The following is a 19,263-nucleotide window of genomic DNA, read 5'->3' as shown; positions in this document are numbered from 1 at the left end:
TCTCTCTCTCTCTCTCTCTCTCTCTCTCTCTCTCTCTCTCTCTCTCTCTCTCTCTCGTTTTTAGAGACAGAGTCTCCTTATATTCTGTAGGTCAACCTGGCCTTGAACTCACTGTGTAGCCCAGGCTGGCCTAGAACTCATGGTGATCCTCTGCGTCAGCCTCCAGAGTACTGGGATTACAGGCATTCGCAACTATGGCTGGCTCAGTTTTTATTTTGAGATAAGGTCTCAATAAGGCACTGAGTTGCCCAGGCAGTAGAAGGCAGGTAGAAGGCAGGTTTACTAGCAACACTCCTTGGTTTATGTGAGATTTGGATGTTGGACTAAAATCATAAAGCATGGCCAAGTCAGAATAGCCAAAGAGGACAGTAGAGAGAGATGAGATCAGAGCAGGGGTGGGGGCTGGTCCTGGGGTCCTGGGGGCCACACAGAGTAAGGTGGCTCCACAGGGGGGCTTGGAGCAGAAGAGGGACTTATATGCTCACTGGATCCTTCTAGTTGCCAGCAGGGAGAGACAGGCTTGGGGGAATCCAAACAGGAAGATCAAGAAGGAGATAGGGCTGGATGAGATGAGGGTAGGGGCAACAGTCGGACGTTTGGGAGAGAGGGTTCTGGGGGTGTGTGCGTGTGACTGGGATTGAGCCTGGTGGGTTGGATGTGGGTATGAAAGCGAGGTTTCAAGGATGGAACCAAGGCTTTTAGCCCGCACAGCTAGGTGGGATGGAAGTACCATTAATCAAGATGGGTCCTACACATGCTACATCTCAGATGCCCATTAGGCCTCCCAGGGAGAGAGCGGCTGATGGATACGGTCTTCAGCCCAGGGCTGGCCTGGGAGTACTTACTGTCTGCCATCTACAGGTCCTCTCCTTAGCAGCCATCAAGCCCAGAGATGTCTGTGTGCCTTTGTCTCTTGGGTAAACGCTTGTGCCCTATCCCCAGACAGGCCCAGGGACTCTTCATTCTGTTTTTTTTTTTTTCCTCCGGTACCTGGAACCGAACTCACGACCTTGCACTTGCCAGGCAGGCGCTTTGCCGCTGAGCTAAATCCCCAGCCCTGACTCTTCATTCTGAAGGCAGCGTCATGGGGGTTTATTCTGGGGTCCAGTTCCTCTTCTGTTCCATGCCCCTGCTGGCCTAGCCCAAGCTCAGATCTACAAAGCATGACTAGCAGCTGGTGTTCCCGGGCTGTGAGGAGATGTGAGCTACTTTACACGTTACATGCTAGAGGCATCAGGAACCAACCTGACCTTCCGATCCTGACTCACTTACCAGCTGTGTGGCTTTGGAGTTAATAAGTTGCTTGAGCATGCTGTGCCTCACTTTGCCACTTCTAAAATGGGGACACTGTCTACCATGCAGGCCTCTGTGAGTTTTAAAGATGTGTTGCATGGACTCCCATACAATAAGCACTCCCAGGCCAGCCCTGGACTGAAGACAAAGTGACTTTGAATATGTAAAACTCTATTTTGTTTTGTTTTTGTGCTACTAGCGATTGAGCCCAGAGCTTTTGCACTGGGCTATATCCCTGCCTATGCACCCTCCCATGTTAAGACAGGGTCTTGCTAAGTCACTAAATTGCCCAGTCTGGCCTCAAACTTTTGATCCTCCTGCCCCAGCCTCCCAGAGTTTTGGGATTACAGTTGTGTACCACCATGCCTTGCCATGAATATGTGAAGCTCTTTTGAGTATCACCCAGTGTCTTATACAGAGGAAAAGCTACATAAATGTTGGCAGTTATTACAAGTATAGTTGTACTTTTTTATTTCCATTTTAAAAAATGGTTATGGCAAGCAAAAGGTCCTGAGTTCAATTCCTGGTACAAAAAAAAAAAATGGTTAGTATGCTGGACGTGGTGGTGCATGCCTGTAGTCCCAGCTCTCAGGAGGTTGAGGTAGGAGGATCACTGCAAGTTTGAGGCCAGCCTGGGCTACAAAGTGAACTCAAGGCCAGTCTGACTGCAGAGTAAGACTCTGTTTCAAAAACAAAACAAAATTTAAAAAAGTAAAAATAAAAAAAACATGCCTCCAACCCAAGCACTTAGAAGGCTGAGGAAGGAGGATCTCTGTGAGTTTGAGGCCAGCCTGAACAACAGGGTGAGACTCCGTCTTAAAAAAAAAAATTTAGTACATATTTACAGTACATAATGTTTACATTTATTGTGGGGAGCTGGTACATGCACATAACACATCTTTAATTCTTTTTACTTCCTCTTCCCTTCCCCTCCCTTAGTTGTAATAAGTACAGTTTGCCTAGAGTCGGGGCACATGACTGTAATCTCAGCTACTCAGGAGGCAGAGGCAGGATGACCATAAACTGGAGACCGTCTGAGCCGTTTAGTGAGACCCTGTCTTAAAATACAATCAAAACGGCCGGGATACAGCTCAGTGCAGAGACGCTAGGTTCAGTTCCCAACACACACACACACACACACACACACACACACACACACACACGCACACGCACGCACGCGCGCAGAATCGTAAGGGTGCACCAGGCAGCAGCCGTGGTGTGTGTTGGAGGGACAGTGTTCTTTCCACCGGCGCCCCCCAGCACTAGGTTTTTCTCCTGTTCAGGGCAACCTGATGCTGCCCGTGTTTATCGGCTGCCCCCCAGGCAAGCGCCTGGCCTTCGACATCACCTACACGTTGGAGTACAACCGCCTGCTCAACAGACAATACTTCGACTGCGTGCACCCCGACCCCGAGATGCCCTGCTTTCTCTTCCGTGACCGTGTGTTCCGTCCCTTCCTCACCAGAGTTCGCGGTCCCCCGGGCCCCCACTTCGCCGCCCCTGCCCCTCTGCCCCGTGGGGTCCACATCGCTCTGCTCCGACCCTTGGTCACCTCTCCTCCCGCCCTTGTTCATCTGCCACATCTCAGGCCAAGCTCATTTCCACCCCTCCTGTTGTCAATCCTCTCCCATCCCGCAGAGTTCCACCCCTTCTTCTTGATTCAGGATTTGGTGACGGGAGACTCCGGCAGTTTCACGGGCAGGTAAAGGCTAGGTGGACCTGCCCTGGACCGGAGCGGGGGACTCGGCGCGGGAGGGGATGTAGGAATTGGGAACCCCATGTCGGTCCACGATCACCTGTGCTCCCGGCAGATACGTGCTGAAGGTGGTGGGCGGTGGGCCGACCCTGGCCACTGTCCGGGACTACAGCGAGGAGGAGATCTACCGCTTCAACAGCCCGCTGGACACGTAAGACGGGCGGGCGCGCCTTCCTCCCTGCCCGCCTCGCACGCCGCCAGTCTCAAGCTGGTTGCAAACCCCATCCACCCGCGCCAGCCCCGCCCACAGCAAGACCTAGGGCGTCCACGCGAACTCCCTCCACACACACCCGAGACCCCGCCTCTGAGAATACACGTCCCACCCAGGACTAATAGCCGCATCTGGACCACAAAGACCAGAGAGACCACGGAGGACGGGGTATTCCGCATCATGTCCTCCCGGAGCTACGGCATCGAGTGAGTGCGCAAGGCCTCGCCCCCACCTGCCCAGAAGGGCTGCCATCCTCGCTGGCCTGTCCCTGCCCTCCGCTGCCATCCTTCCTGGCTCTGGCAGTCTTCTAGGTCTGGAAGCTAGGCTGACTGCCTTTGTGTTCCCCAGGGGGGACACAGCAAGCCACTCTGTTTGGAAGGCTGGGCTCTCCTACTGTCTCTAAGAAGATGTCCCGCTATCAAGGAGGACTTGCTGTTTCAGGACTGGGCTGTCAATTTTTCCTCTTGGCTTCTTGGTGCTTTCCCTGTCCAGAACCGTCTTCCTGTTTCTCCTGTGTTCTGGCCTTAACCCCTCTCCCTGCACCTCCCCTTCCTTCCCATCCCTGCGCACTCTGGCCAGTCACTTCCTCTTGAGGGGTCTGGGTGACTTACAGGACCAGACCCTGGGCAGACTCAACACAGTCCTCTCCACACACACAGGAGATTGAACCTCCGCTGCACTGAGCTACATTCCCAGCCCTTTTCTATTTGGGGACAGGGTCTAAGTTCTAAATTTTTCAGGCTGGGCTGGAAATTGAGACCCTCCTATCTCTGCCTCCCAGAGTGCTAGGACTACAAGTGTGCACCACCACACCTGGCTTCAACATAGTATTTTAGTTTTGTTTTTTTTTTTTTTTTTTTTTTTTTTGAGACAGGATCTCAATTTGTACCCCAGGGTAGCCCAGGCTAGCCTTGAACTCACCGCAATGCTCCTGCCTTAGCCTCCCCAGTGCTGGGATTACAGGCATGTGCCACCACATCTGGCTTCAGTAGGCATTTATTGACAGTTAGATAGATGTATCAATGAATGAATAAACTGTGAAGAAGCAAACAAATATATATTGATTCCCCATAACTGCTTTGGATTCAATGGAAGCAAAGGCTGTCATGAACTTTATAAATGAAGGCAGTGAGTGAATGAACAAGCTAACAGTCTTGTATCTCATCAATGTTAAGACCTGAGTTTTTAAAAAAATATAATACTGCTTATTTAACTTTGAAAACATTTCAGCATTCTAAATATATTTTAAAAAAATACTCAGAACATCACAAATCTTGTTTAAGTACAGAAGGTTGTTGAACTTTCATTGATGCAGTGGCTCTTTGCTAACAATGAAGAGTTCTACTGTGAGAACTGCTGTGAGAGCCTGCTGTGTCCCCCCTGGGGAACACAAAGGCAGTCAGCCTAGCTTCCAGACCTAGAAGACTGCCAGAGCCAGGCAAAAAAAAATTTGTTTAAAAACAGTTTTGACCTACCCCACTTAACTAACAAAACAAAACCCCAAACACTTCTGATGCCAGCTCACCCACCTTGACCCCAGCTAAGATGATCATCAGGATGCTGGATTACTATATACAAAAACAAGATGCCAAGTGTGATGGTACACACCTGTAATCCCAGTACTTGGGAGGCTGAGGTAGGAGGATTGCTTCAAGTTCAATGCCAGCCTGGGCTACACACAGTTTGAGACCAACCTGAAATATAGTGAGACACTGTCTCAAAAGACAAAACAAAACAACCCTTCAAGCTAGGCATGGTGGTGCATGCCTGTAATCCCAGCACTTGGGAGGCTGAGGCAGGAGAATCCTCACAGGTTTGAGGTCAGCCTGGGCTACATAGTGAGTTCAGGGGCAGCCTGAACTACACAGCAAGAACTGTCTTGGGGTGGGGGAAGCCTGTTGCATGCCAGATGATCAGGCAGCATCACTGGATGAATGGAAGAAGGAGTGGGTGAGAGGAGGCCGGGTGTGCAGGATGGAGGGGAAATCAGGGGCTGGCGCACACTGGGCAGAGTTGGCAGCAAGAGCCTGAACGTGGCTTCCAGGTGGCTGTGTCTGGAGAACTCCCCCTGCTATGACACCATCCCCCAAAGCATCTTCTCCCCTGAATTCTACTTCAAGGTGTTGGTGAGCAATAGGTGAGCCAGGCGCGCGGCCCAAGTGGAGGTTGGTGGGGTCCTAAAGGGCATCCCCAGCTGCTCCCCAATCCTGGATCCATCCCCCACCAGAGGTGTGGACAGCAGCACGTACTGCGACTACCAGCTCACCTTCCTGCTGCACATCCATGGGCTGCCGCTCAGTTTCAAGCGAGCCCTGTTGATCGCCATCGTGAGTGGCTGCTGGGAGCTGCCTTGCTGGGCGGGCAGGGGCCGGGGTTGTGCACCTAAGCTTGCCCCCTGCGCCTCAGGTGTCGGCCAGTGTGTTTGTCGGCCTGGTGATCTTCTACATCGCCTTCTGCCTCCTGTGGCCGCTTATGGTGAAGGCCTGGAATATGTTCCTCTGGAAGATGAACGCCGTCATCACCTCAGAGTCCTACTACTACTCCACGTCCAGGAGCGGCTCACTGCAGCTGAATGACAATACCACCTCCAAGGCCCCCTCCAAGCTCACTCTAAAGGAGAACCAGGGGGACAAGACTGAAACCGAGGAAGCCGTGGGAAAGGAGCTCCAGAGCTGAGCCTCCCGCTCACCTCCACCCCTTGCCCACCCTTGGCTTCTCCTCGTAGCCCCGTCTTGGAAATGCAGCCTGGCCCCCGCCCCGGTCTTTCTTAGCCCCAAATAAAGCCCCATTTCAGGATCAGCCGTGAATTTTCAGAAGGGCTCATGTTTCATTGCTTTGTACTTGCACAGCTGCACAGGTCCTCAAAATATCAAAATTTAGGTGGGCTTGGTGGTGCACATGTGTAATCCCAGCACTCTGGGAGGCTGAGGCAGAAGGATCACATGTGTAACCCCAGCCTGGTCAACTGAGTGACTTAGTCAGATCCTGTCTCAAAATAAAAAAGGCTGAGGATATAGCTTAGTGCAAAGGCCTAAGAGAACTCATGGCTTCAATCCCCAGTACTGGTGTGTGTGTGTGTGTGTGTGTGTGTGTATGTGTGAATGTTTGTGCTGGCTGGTTCTCTGTGTGCCTGTCATGTTCTACAAACATTCAGGGTAAAAGAACAGGGCCCACTGTAGGTGAAAGGAGCCGGGAAACCTAACAGAGGGGCAGGCAGACCCAGGATCGCACAGAGTGCAATTGACTGAGGATTTGCTGACCAAAGCATGGTCCTGGGTGGCAGCAGGAACGGTGGATTGATCGCCACAACTTGGGTCAGACGGTGGGAACTTAGAGAGGTCAGGACAAAGTGACTTCATCCAAGCCAAAATGCACCTAATGGGCTAGGGATTTAGCTCAGCAGCACAGTGCCTGCCTGGCAAGTGCAAGGTCGTGAGTTTGATTCCCGGTACCGGAAAAAAACCAAACCAAAGCAAACCAAACCAAACAAAATGTACCTAGTTTAGCTCAGGCTAATGCCAAACATGTCAGCATGTTCTGGTAGCGAGGCCAGGGTTCAGGTGGGAAGCTCCACAGGCCACTCTCCTGGTTTTATCTATACTGTGCTGGAAAATCATGCAAAGTGAGAAACAGGCCCAGGTTTCTCAAGGGCAACATCATAGTTACAGCTCAAGATGGCTGCAGTCAGGTCAAGCTGGACTGGGCCCTGTCAGCCCAGCCCCTCCTTGGAGTATCCCAGCAGGGTTCTCTATGACCCAGGCCCATTGCTATGACCCGCACTGTTAATCGGTTGGTGCCCCTGTCATTAAATATTTGGATGTTACCATCTATTTAGTGGCTTTAGGTGTGTGGGGTGGGGGCAACTCTGAGAGGTTAGCATTTTAATTTGAGCTGCAAGTAGTAAAAATTTGACCTAAGTGGTCTACACGGAAATGGTAATTTGTGGATTTGTTAGTATAGGTGTCAGGTATAATTTAATCCAGATGTCCTCAGTATTTGCAGAATTCTGGCTCCATTTCTGTGGGGTTTTCCCTGATCTGCACTCCAAGTGTGGTCCTCTGACGCCCAGGCGATAATCCTCATTATCTGGGGCTGCCATTATCCAGGGACAGAAGGCAGTGGGGTCCAACATTTTCAACCAGAAGTTGTCAGTCCCTCTGATTGGATGAATTTGGGTCACAAGATCACCACCCTACCAATCACACTGCCAGAAGGATGGAGCTTCAACTGGCCAATCAAATGCCATTCCTGGAGCTAAAAGCAGTTGATCCCAGACTAATCTTTTGCTCATGTGAGGGAAGAGTAGTTCTGAGGAAATCCAGCTGTCAGGAGTGGGGAGAGGAGACTGGACAGGTAATGTCCAGTCCCTGTCCGCCTAGTGGCCTCAAACTTCAGCAGCTTCCCAGGGCTTTGTGTAGAGTAACTATGGGGTCCTCCCAGGGAAGCAATGTGGCAGGGACCTGGGCAGAAAGGAGCTGGGCTGGACTGAAGGCTATGGTGGGCAAAGGGAGAGGGAAGTGGGAGGAATGCTCAGGAGGCTGGGAACAGTCTGCGGCTGGGAGGCATTTAGAAGGACCAGGGAGAAGTAGCAGGTTTAGAAGAGATCCTGAAGCTAATTAGGCTGACAGCGGGTGTGAGGGGCCTGGAAGCCATCCAGGAGCCATGAGCACCCCAGATCTGTGGCCCAGGATAATCAAGCAGGCATCACTGCAGTCACCAGTCCAGACTTATCTGTCACAAAGTCAGTCCCATCAATGATGGAAAGGAGACCATGATGATAGAATGTTCTGTTTTGATCTCTTTACTTGGATTATTTCCAGTAACTCTTGTGAAGGTCTAACAGGAACATTCTATCGTTACGTGCATGTCACAGATGAGGGAACAAAGGCTTGGGTGTGTGACCAAATTTCTTCTTATAAAGGCTCCAATCAGATTGCAGGCATAGGGCCCACCCTAACAGCCTTATTTTAACTCAGCCACATCTTTCAAGGTCTTATTTTGGATCGAAATGCAGGCATATTTGGAGGTATTAGAAATTGGGGCTTCAATATATGAATTTGGGTGGGGGAGGGACATAAACCAGGCCAAAACACAGCCCAAAGAGACTTATAGATTCAATACAGTTCTTTGAGAATCCTAATGATAATTTTGTAGAAATAGAAAAACCCATCCTCAAATTCATAGGATTTTGGAGGATTCCAAATAGCCCAAACTATCTTGAAATAGCAGAACAAAGTTGAATTTCCTGATTTCAAAATGTAAAACACCAAGTGTGGTGGCGCACACCTGTAAGCCCAGTACTTGGATGGCCGAAGCAGGAAGACTGCTGTGAGTATGAGGCCAGCCTGGGCTATATAGTGAGTTTAAGACTAGCCTGAACTATGTAGCAAGAACCTGTCTCAAAAAACAGACAGACAAAATGTCAAACTTGGTCTGGCATGGTGGCGCACACCTGTAATTCCAGCACTTGGGAGGCTGAAGCAAGAGGATCATCACGAGTTTGAGGCCAGCCTGGGCTACAAAATGAGCTCAAGGCCAGCCTGAACTGCAGAGGGAAACCCCGTCTCAAAAAAAAAAAAAAAAGCCGCACAGTTGTAATCCCAGCACTCAGGAGGCTGAGGCAGGAGGATCACTGCAAGTTCAAGACCAGCCTGGGCTACAAAGTGAGGTCAAGGCCAGCCTGAACTGCATAGTGAGACCCTGTCTCAAAAAGAAAAAAAAAAAAAGTCAAAACTTAAAAGTTACAGTATGAAAATGACATGGTAGTGGCAAAAAGACAGGCATATAAGCCAAAGTGACTGAGAGCCCAGAATAAATCCTTACATATATGGTCAATTAAGGTTTTTTTTTAGGAGGTGGGTGACATGTTCAATGACAGTCTTTTCCTTTCACTCAATTATTTAAAATATTTATTTATTTAATTATATTTGTGCTATTAGGAATTGAGCCCATAGGCATTCTATCACTGAGTACATTCCCAGTCCCCTCTTAAAAACATGAGACCGTCTGGCTAAGTTGCCCAGGCTGGCTTCAAACTTGTGATTCTCCTGCTTCCACCTTTGGAGTAGCTGGAATTACAGGTGTGTGCCACTGTGCCTGGTTAAAATATTTTTATTTTTGCTAAGACAAAATGATCACAGATTTAAACCCAGTCTTGGCAACTTTATGATTTAGATTTGTTTTCTAAATAAGTAAGTAAATCAAAGGTTAGGAATATAGATGAAGGGGTCTGCCCCGACATTCTAGATAATGGGAGCAGAATTGGCTTTAAGAAAAGAAAGATGAAGCCCGAGGTAGTCGCACACACTGGGTAGTCGTAATCCCAGCACTAGAGGGGCTGAGGCAGGAGGGTAGCTGTGAGTTCGAGGCCATAGCGGGCTACACAGTGAGATACTGTCTCAGAAAAACAAAACCAAATAATAATTAACAAAAGGTGTTGAATAGGCAAATGTAGTATCAAGCATCAGTGGGAAACATAGGGATTCAGATTAAAAACTATTGGGAAACCTGTTTCTTTGTGGCATTTAAAGCCATAGGACTGGATTTTTGCAAATAGTTTGTGCTTATTTGTAAGAGATTGGAGAAAAATGCCGAAAGATTTGATACACTGAGAAAGCGATTGGAGAGACCTAGGTTCAAATTCTCGCGCGTAGCCCTTTGGAAATTTACCCAGGTTCTACCAGTTTGTCTATAAAATAACAGAGCTGTCCAAATGGCTCCACATCGCCACCTCTTGACTTACAGAAACTGCTTGTGGAACTTCGAAGATAGTTAATTTAGCGTTCCGACCGCAAGGCTGAAGCCAAGGCGGCCATGTTAACTACTGGAGGTGGGCGGGATTATGACACAGCTGTCATTTTCAGTTAGGACAAACCGACTTCCGGTCACCATCTTGAGTGACAGTAAAGGCGGAGCTTCAGGTGACATGTTCATTAAGGGCAGGGCTTCGAGGGATCCAGTCCCGCAGCGACCGCACACCACCGTCCGCCGACGCAGGCGGACAGTTTTAGCCCCGCCCCCGGCCTTGGGCTCCACCTCCCGGCCTCACTTCCGCCGGCGAACGAGCGTTCGTAGGCGTCGCTGCCGTAAACCAGGCGGGAGGTTTGCCGCATCACGGAAGATGGCGGCTGCGACGGTGGACGGGGCGACAGGGGTCTCGAGCACCTCGGCGGCCTCGGGCGCGGTCCTGCAGGCCGCGGCTGGCATGTACGAACAACTCAAGGGCGAGTGGAACCGTAAAAGCCCCAATCTTAGCAAATGCGGGGAAGAACTGGGCCGCCTCAAGGTAGGAGTGGACTGACCGCGGGAGCCAGGGGCTGGCGGGGGGCGCTTCGAGGGGTCCGAGCCTAGCCGGGTTCCGTGCCTCGGCAGAGTCCTGGGTGTCCACCTGAGCAAGGCGGACCGGGACTGCAGAGGTCCGGAGATTCGGAGCAGTTGTAGCCCGAGCTTGGAGGGGTCAAGCGATAAGAGGGACCGGGACGAGCTGAAAGCAGCCCCGTAGGGTAGCGGGTAGGGAAGAGAGATGGAAGGTAGTTACGGCCGAGTCGAGAGAGGAGGTGAAACTTTGGTGCTCACAGGCCTTTCTGACTGTAGGGGCAGAGTAGGGGTGTCGGGGTTTGTTTTTTTTTTTTTTTCGTCACGGGTTCCAGACAAGATCGAGTAGGTAATGAGGGCACAGCTGTAGCAAGCGAGAGGCTGAGATGTGGGGTGTGTGTAGGGAATGTGCACTTAAGACGGGGCCAAGTGAGGGTCTGAGAGATCTGGGGTTTAGGGATGCATCTGCGTGGGGAAGGGACCCAGCCAAGTTGTAGGGGCAAGACTGAATTGGGAAAAAATGGGTGTGTGGGATTCAGGTTGCTTCCGACCCAGTGTGTTTGGGAGACCGTAGAAAAATACAGCAGTAGGCTGAACAAAGTTGCTGAGTCTACTCAAGAATGACATTTGGGCTGGGTCAGCTGGGGAGATTAGTGCCTCACCTTCTCTGGTGTAGATTTTGGGGTAGGCCAGCTGTTCCTTCCCAGATAGTGTGGGGAAGATCTGCCAACAACTGGCACCCCTACGATGCTGTTGGGTCAGGCACTGCCTCTTCTGTTTTGCCAGTGAAGCTATTAATACATGTAACGTAAAAAAAAAAAAAATACATGTAACATGAGGTGATCCTACATGAGCACATGCTGTGTGCTCAGGCCCTATTCTGAGTGTTTTATGAGGACTGCCTCTTTTAATACTCATAAGAGACTTATAAGTCAGAGATGGTGGTTAGCTCCATTTTCCAGATGGGAAAACCACAGGCCAGAAAAGGTAGGTAAGCTGTATTTGAATCCCGTCTTCTTTCCTTCCCTCCTCATCAGCTGGTTCTGCTGGAGCTCAACTTCCTGCCAACCACAGGGACCAAGCTGACCAAGCAGCAGCTTATCCTGGCCCGTGAGTGTCGCTGGGTTTGAGTGGGGCCACCAGTGGGTTGGGATCTGCAGGAATGACAGCACTGTTGGTCAGGGGAGCGACTCTAGTCACCTCCTGAGAGCCCACTGTCACCCACAGGTGACATACTGGAGATTGGCGCCCAGTGGAGCATCCTACGCAAGGACATCCCCTCCTTCGAGCGCTACATGGCCCAGCTCAAATGTTACTACTTTGACTACAAGTGAGGATGGGCCCTGACTTGAATGGGGGAGGTCCAGTGGTTACTTGGCAGTTGTTTTACCTCTGGTGCTCTGGCCGAACACGTCATCTTCCTTCTCCTAGAAATCCCTGCGCCTGTGATTGTCTGGGTCCTCAGAGACTGTGGGGTCAGGGAGTTGGCTTGGAGGTCCAGAGACTGGGGTGACATAAGGCTATGTGACCCAGTTCCGTAGGACTCCGATCTACCATCTCGTCTTACCACATCCACACTCCGTCCCCTCTGCCCAGCGCTGCCACCATCCCTTTATCTCCGGCCTTACTCCCTCTGATTCATGTCCTACAGCAGCCAGCAATATCTTTATGACACTTCACTATTTTCCTTTGTGATGCTGGGACTCAAACCCAGGGCCTCACATATGCTAGGCAAGCTGTCTACCACTGAGCTACATCACTACTCTAAGCCTCAACACTAAAATTTGACCTTCTTGATCATCTGCTCAGCACCTGTCATGGGTCTCAGTAGCATAGGCTGGAGACCAAGTTCTTTCCTGTGGATTCCAGTGGTGGTCTGCACTGACCTTTCTGCCTGTGCCTTCTTTATCCCTTTACCCGTCTCTTCCACTAGACTGTGGACTTCCTAAAGACAGAGCCTGGAGCTGTCTTGGTCACTGGTGTGTCCTCAGCACTACCTACCTTAGGGTCAGGCCAAGAGTGGGAATTCACTGGATGTGTGCGGAATGCAAAACTGAATGGTAGCCAGGCATGGTGGCTCATGGCTATAATCCCAGCACTTGGGAGGCTGAGGCAGGAGGATTGCTGTGAGTTTGAGGCCAGCCTGGGCTGCACAGTGAGTTGAAGGCAAGCCTGAACTACACAGTAGTGAGACCCTGTCTGAAAAACGCAAAACAACAAAAACTGACACTTGCTTGGATTAGCAATAAGAATTTGGAGCCAGAGAGATGGATTTGAGACATCCTGACAATGATTGTGTGGTCTTCACTTTTCTAAGTCTTATTTGCTTCTCAAAGTGGAGATGATGATTCTTAATATAATCACAGTCAGCACTTATGCAGTGTTTATTTATTCCATATTTATTCCAATCCCCTTACCAGGATTAAGTTGTTTAATGCACTTTACCTTTACTCATTTAACCCATCTCTATGAGATGGCTACTATGGGTCCATTGACCCATTTTACATTTGGGTTACTTGACTGAAACAAGTCATTTCTTGGATTGGTATGACTTGTAAGTGACTTCCTTGTGCCCTATGGGTCTCAGTTTGTTCATCTAAAAATGCAAGATCCTGTATACCTTCAAGGGGACAAACGAGTCCCTGGCTCCTGGGTTGGTGCACTTGGTGGGTCCCTAAGCCCTCCTTACCTTGGTTCCCTTTCCTGATCCACAGGGAGCAGCTCCCTGAGTCGGCCTACATGCACCAACTCTTGGGTCTCAACCTCCTCTTCCTGCTGTCCCAGAACCGCGTGGCTGAGTTCCACACAGAGTTGGAGCGCCTGCCTGCCAAGGATATCCAGACCAATGTGTACATCAAGCACCCTGTGTCCCTCGAACAAGTGAGGCTGAGAAGGGGGAAGGGAGGGCCTGGCTATTTTGGTTGTGTTGGGACAGACATTAAGGAGGGCTTTCTGGAATACTGCTCAGGGTTTACCATGCCAAACCCGTGGAGTTGTTTGTTTGTGCCCCTATCAGTACTGAGCAGCCGCTGTGCGCCAGGCGTTACGGCTGGTTCTCAGACTGCAGAGTCAAACAGAGTCCTGGGTCCTGGGAGATGACAGTGAGGTGAAATAGTAAACTAAGGAATAAGTAACCTGTGTCATCTGTCAGATGTTAAGGCTATGGAGAAGAATAGTGCAAGAGGTATGGATTGGTGTACAGGAGTGGAATTTTAGACGGGTGATCAAGGAAGGGTTCACCGAAGAGGTGCGGTTAGAGGAAGACTTGGAAGGGCTGAGAGGCAGGCCGTGTGGAAGTGCACGCAGAGGGAGCAGCCTGTGCAGCGCTATGTTGAGTGGCAGTAGAAGACACTGTGTGTGGGGCAAGGTGCATGAGGCCGGGGGAAAGCCTTAGGAGCTGGGTTAGGAAGTTGCTTCTTGACTGAGGTTTGGGGAGGGTTTGTCTGTGAGAAGGGACGGCACAGAGGGCAGGTAGGGCGGCGGTACAGCTTGGGTAGTGGGGTGGAGGGTTGACCTGGGCTCGGTCCTGCTGTGTCCTCCCTGTAATTGGAGAGGAGATAGAGTAATTAGATACCGTCCCAGGGTAGGATGGGAGAGAGAATGAGTACATACGTGTGTGTGTGTGTGTGTGTGTGTGTGGGTGTGTGTCTAAGTGTGTAAACCAGAGGAGGAACACAGTCTGCTGGGGAGTGGATGGCCATGTGGTGGCCAGGGTGTTCTGGCAGAATGAGGCTTATGGGGGCAACAACGGGTGCGGGGAGGCCCCTGTGCTGCCTCTTCACCCTCTTCGTCCTTGGCCTCTGCAGTACCTGATGGAGGGCAGCTACAACAAGGTGTTCCTGGCCAAGGGTAACATCCCTGCTGAGAGCTATACCTTCTTCATTGACATCCTGCTGGACACTATCAGGTATGTGGGGGCGTCAGTCCTTGGGATTCAAAAGAGCTTGGACCCTGGCATTGCACAGCCCTGAGTTCGAATCCTATTCTGGCCACTGGTGATCTGGGTAGGCCAGCACATTTCCTGTCTGCCTGGTATTCCAGTTCCCCCTTCCTGTGAGCCATAGCTGCTTATGTCATGGTGGACAACAGACCTCCACTTATTCGAGACTGTTTCCATGTGTGGCCACAGGTGTCAGACTGAGCCTGTGCATGGTACCCAGACAGCTCATCGGGCTATCCCCACTCTGTGAGAAGTGCTCCAGCCCTTCTGTCAACCAGGGATGTGCCCGTGAATCACATGCCCTTGATTCAGTGCCAAAACAGTGGAAGGCTCAGTTTTCCCTTCCCTAGAATAGGGTCATTTCCGGGCATGGTGGCGCATGCCTGTAATCCCAGCACTCAGGAGGCTGAGGCAGGAGGATCATTGAGAGTTCGAGGCCAGCCTCGGCTACAAAGTGAACTCAAGGCCAGCCTGAACTACATAGCGAGACCCTCTCTCAAAAAGAAAAAAAAAAAAAACAACAATGGGGTCACAGTGTCCTGCCTGCTCCTTTAGTTGCTTTATGCACAGGTGATAACATGTGAGCAAGTGGGCATGACATACAAGTCCCTTGAGGTGTAGAAGGATACTATTACAGTGGTGACAGAGTCAATACACTTGGGCAAAGCAGCAGATTGAAGTGTGTTTCCATTCTTTAGCTGACAAAGGTAGGCCCACAGATGTGGGAATGAAGAGGGGCAGCCTCGTGGGTTTAAGATGGGTTTGTTGTTTTTGCGTAAGACTGAGGATTGCTTCTTGGGCAGGGACGGTGAACCTGTTAGAGCTTTCAGTGATATAAACCAGCCTGCTGTGGCATGTTGCCACAGGTTCACCACCACTGTCCTAGGGTATTCATACTGAGCTGCATCTCCCACCCTCCATTATGTTTTATTTTAAGAGAAAGTCTTGCGAAGTTGCCTGGACAGGGTTTGAACTTGTGATCCTCCTACTCAGCATTCCACCGTGCTGACATCATAGGCATGCACTGTTACTCCTGACATGGCATTTGTTCTATTTCTTTTTTTTGGAGACAGGGACTTGCTATGTGGGCCAGGCTGGCTTTGAACTGTGTAGTCCTCCCACTTCCTCCTCCTGAGTGGCTGGACTGCAGACAAGGACCACTGTACCTGGCTGGTGCAAGGGTGTTTTGTGGTGCTGGGGATGAACACTATGCAAGTGCTCTAGCCCTGAGCTACAGCCCCAGCCTTAGGGTATTTTTTTTATTTGAAATATTTTAGCTCTCCCAAATACTGGGCCTGAGAGATGTGATATCTCAGAAATGGGCGTGCTCTTCCCTGCCACTCCATTGCTCTGACCTTACCCTGTCTCTGTTCTGATCACTTCATGTGTTGCTGTTTTGTACTTCAGTGTTGTTCATGGTATCTTTTGATGGATACAAGGCCCCCACTTGGGATCTATGAAGCAGGGCACAGCATTCTTGAGGTCGGGTCTTCTGTGAAGAGATCTACTTGTGGGAATCCGAAGTTGGGTTTCAGACAGCCTAAGTCCTGTGACTAGGAGTGGGATTCAGAGTTGGGGTCCATCGTTGGTTCCACAATTCTGGGAGTCAGTGAAATCTAGATGTGGATCCCTGTGGCACTTGCCTGCTTTGAGTCTCTCATAAAGTCTCAGCCTTCATCAGTAAAGGAGGTGGCACCAGTGCAGAAGGGTCAGAGATGACACCTGTCATGCTTGGGAGAACAGGACCTTGGGGGTTGTCTGTGCTTGGTAATGAGAACTTTTTTGTCTTCCCACAGGGATGAGATTGCTGGGTGCATTGAGAAGGCCTATGAGAAAATCCTTTTTACTGAGGCCACCCGGATTCTCTTCTTCAACACACCCAAAAAGATGACGGACTACGCCAAGAAGGTGGCTGGAGTGCAGGGCAAAGGGCCGTGGAGCCCTGGGATACACTATCTGATGGCAGTGTTAGCAGGGGGTCATTAGAAGGAACAAGCATCCTAGGATTAAATTCAGCTGTGTGACCTTAAACAAATCTGAGCTTTAGTTGTCTTTCCATAGAACGGTGCCAGAGCTGACACACGGGATGAATTTAGCATGGTACCTGGCACCTGGTAGAGGCAGGCGCTCTGCATATTGGCTTTTGCCATTGTTAGAATTTCTTAGAGGTAGCAGCCTTTGCCATAAGACTTGACTTCATTTTGCTGGAGGTGCTAGCTCATGTGCTGACCCTGGTGAGTGCTTGTTTAGGGGGCAGGAGGCAGGGGGAGGGCCAAAGATAGACCATGGAAGTGGGTGACATGGTACCTGAGTGATGGTGACACTATTTTTGGTACTTTAGAGGTTTAGACTCACTGAGTTATCACAGCTGATCTAGAGAAGACTAATTAGTCCTTATCACCAACATGGAGAAACTGAGGCATAGAGAGTGAAGTTCTTGCCTGGAGTTGTGTGGGTAGAGGGGATTGGTGAGAAAAGGATGCCATGGTGTGTGTGTGTGTGTGGGGGTGGCGGCGGCAACTCTGGAATGGGGAGGTAGCCCTTGGAATCATCCCACTCATGATCCCTTTCTTCCTTCCTGCAGCGAGGGTGGGTCCTGGGGCCCAACAACTATTACAGTTTTGCCAGCCAGCAGCAGAAGCCAGAAGATACCACCATCCCTTCCACAGAACTGGCCAAACAGGTCATCGAGTATGCCCGGCAGCTGGAGATGATTGTCTGAGCCCACTGGGCCCTGGGGGTGGGCAGGGCATGGTTATTTAAAAACACAGTGCAGGGTGTCCTCCAATAAAGGTGGTTTGGTGTTTGCTCTTCTAGGCCCTTATCTCCCCAGTCAGGATGACGGGGCTCTTCAGGGCTGGAGATAACACACTTCATCCAATCAGCCTCTAGCCAGTGGCCAGTGCTCGAGGTCTCAAACCTGCCCACTGGCCCTGTGGCCTACAGGGGGGAGCATGGGTCCCAGGTAGAGGGACTGTTTTAGCCAGCTGTGAGCACATTGGAATGTTGGGCCAGGGCACCAGTTGTTTTTTTTTTCAGCAAAGGGGTAATGTCCCAGTTTTTTTAAATGTTGAAAATGGATTAAATAATTTTTCAAATGACATGTGAAATGGAATCTGTCTACGGGCTACCAGTATGATCCCTCTGAACAACAGGTGTGGGCCGGGGCATGGGCTTGCTGCCCGCTTCCCCTGAAACCTCTGCCTTAACCTCACCCTACTTCAGCCCACAGCAGTGACCGGTGGCCGTCAGCATTGGATACTTTATTGGCATGGAGGGGAAGGCAGGGAGTGTTGAGCAGACTACACTCGGTCAGAACGCGTGGCCTGCAAGTCATAGTGCTGCAGCCCAGCTACAAGGGAGCCAGCCAGCTTGATGGTGGTGACCCAGGGTGGCTCGCTCAGGTGGTTGGTGGTGGTTCCCAGCCTGGGAGGAGAGAAGAATCAACAGGGTCTGTGCCCAGACCTTTACCTCTTTTAGAGCTTCACTTTCGCCATCTGAATAAGGAAGCTCCTGGTGACTGGATATCCCAAAGGCAGCTTTGGGCAGAGTTGCATCTACCCAGTAGAGTGGGAAAGTGCTCATGGTGCCCCTGCTGAGGCCCAGGGCAGAGTCAGATCCAGAGCCAGGGTATGCTCTGCAGCCAGGCTCAGATCCGGAGATTCACTATGCGGGTAGGGAGGAGCTAGAGCATGCCGTGTATGCTTTAGATCTGGGGGATCAAGTAGGTTTTGCAGCACAAGGGCTGGAGCATCAGTGCTCTTTGGTGGTCAAAGCCTTGGGCCCTAGAATGAGGAAAAATTGCCAGAGGCCTGAGGGGGCTTCTTCCTGTGTCCAGGAAAGCTGCAGCCCTACATTGACCCCTTTTGTCTGGACGACATCTTCCCATCCCTAAGCAGTGTGAGCCATGGTCCCTCTGTGCCTGCAGGTACAGGGTCAAGGCAGTGAGTAAGGTCAGGTCAGATGGGTCCAGCATAACAAGAGGGCCAGTGTGAGCTTGGGGTCTGAGTACCAAGGGGCTGGGCCAGGGTATCCCCTTTCCCTATTTAGGGGTCAGTAAGGGATCCAGGCCCCATGGTGGCGCTGAAGGATTGGAGCTCAGCTAGGTTTGAGATGCAGTTGAAGAGGGTCAAGGATCAGCCTAGGCTCAGGACTGATAAAACAGGACTCTCCCCTTTCTCCCACTTCCTGACCTCCCCTCACCAGGCTGACACGTTGCTCGGCAGGCGGCGATGGTGCGGCTGGTGGCGGCAATAACACTTGCAGGGACAAGAGTTAAGCACCTGGAAGGGTGGCCAGTGGCGAACAGCCCTGGTATTAGCTACCCCAGGCAGAGCGGCCCGGCTGCCACGGCCCCCTTTGTCAGCGACAGCTGTAGTCTTTTGGTGCGGACCAACTCCAGGAGTGCGGTCTTCACCTGTCGCCGCCCCTTTGGTAGTGCGGGAACCCTTGTTCCTGCGTGTGCGAATCTTGGGCGCAGGCGTGGGGGGCAATGGCTTGGTGGTGGTGGTGGTGGTGGTGGTGGCTGGGGATGGGGATGGGGACGAGGTCGAAAGTGGGGCTGCGGCAGGGGATACGGGTGGGGCTGGGGGTAAGGGTGGGGCCCCTGCTGGCGCCGGGACCGGGGCCAGGGCCTGATCAGCAGCGAAGGTCGCTGGTAGAGGGGGAGTTGGGGCAGGAACCACGGCTGACTCCCTGGGGCCGGGGTCGGGGCTGGGGCCGGGAACGGGGCTGGGGCTGGGGCTGGGG

At 51.3% G+C, this 19,263-nt stretch overlaps 3 protein-coding genes across 3 annotated transcripts in view; 2 read left to right on the top strand and 1 right to left on the bottom strand.

The window, feature by feature from the left end:
- The window catches only part of Catsperg (catsper channel auxiliary subunit gamma), a gene marked incomplete in the record, with an annotated part of 43,608 nt that extends 37,535 nt beyond the window's left edge, over positions 1 to 6,073 (top strand). The window contains 7 exon segments of the mRNA XM_013522464.1: positions 2,577 to 2,733; positions 2,932 to 2,995; positions 3,105 to 3,200; positions 3,377 to 3,466; positions 5,305 to 5,397; positions 5,488 to 5,587; positions 5,667 to 6,073. Of these exon segments, the coding sequence (XP_013377918.1) occupies positions 2,577 to 2,733; positions 2,932 to 2,995; positions 3,105 to 3,200; positions 3,377 to 3,466; positions 5,305 to 5,397; positions 5,488 to 5,587; positions 5,667 to 5,936 (870 nt within the window).
- Positions 6,074 to 10,139: 4,066 nt separating this feature from the next.
- Psmd8 (proteasome 26S subunit, non-ATPase 8) lies at positions 10,140 to 17,330 on the top strand. The gene is made up of 7 exons (XM_013522469.1): positions 10,140 to 10,545; positions 11,612 to 11,684; positions 11,802 to 11,904; positions 13,289 to 13,454; positions 14,381 to 14,481; positions 16,311 to 16,422; positions 17,099 to 17,330. Exons 1-7 carry the CDS (start codon positions 10,186 to 10,188, stop codon positions 17,234 to 17,236), a joined length of 1,053 nt encoding a protein of 350 aa, XP_013377923.1. The 5' UTR covers positions 10,140 to 10,185; the 3' UTR covers positions 17,237 to 17,330.
- Positions 17,331 to 17,756: 426 nt separating this feature from the next.
- Positions 17,757 to 19,263, bottom strand: part of Ggn (gametogenetin) — a 4,983-nt gene continuing 3,476 nt past the window's right edge. The window contains exons 3-4 of the mRNA XM_013522470.1: positions 18,718 to 19,261; positions 17,757 to 17,940 (exon numbers count right to left, since the gene is read on the bottom strand). Coding sequence (XP_013377924.1) covers positions 17,817 to 17,940; positions 18,718 to 19,261 — 668 coding nt within the window. The 3' untranslated portion in view covers positions 17,757 to 17,816. The remainder of the gene's footprint in view (positions 17,941 to 18,717; positions 19,262 to 19,263) is intronic.

The sequence above is a fragment of the Chinchilla lanigera genome, unplaced genomic scaffold (assembly GCF_000276665.1).
Source record: "Chinchilla lanigera isolate Chin_1 unplaced genomic scaffold, ChiLan1.0 scaffold00067, whole genome shotgun sequence".
NCBI lineage: Eukaryota > Metazoa > Chordata > Mammalia > Rodentia > Chinchillidae > Chinchilla > Chinchilla lanigera.
This window is presented reverse-complemented; position numbering and strand designations above follow the sequence as displayed.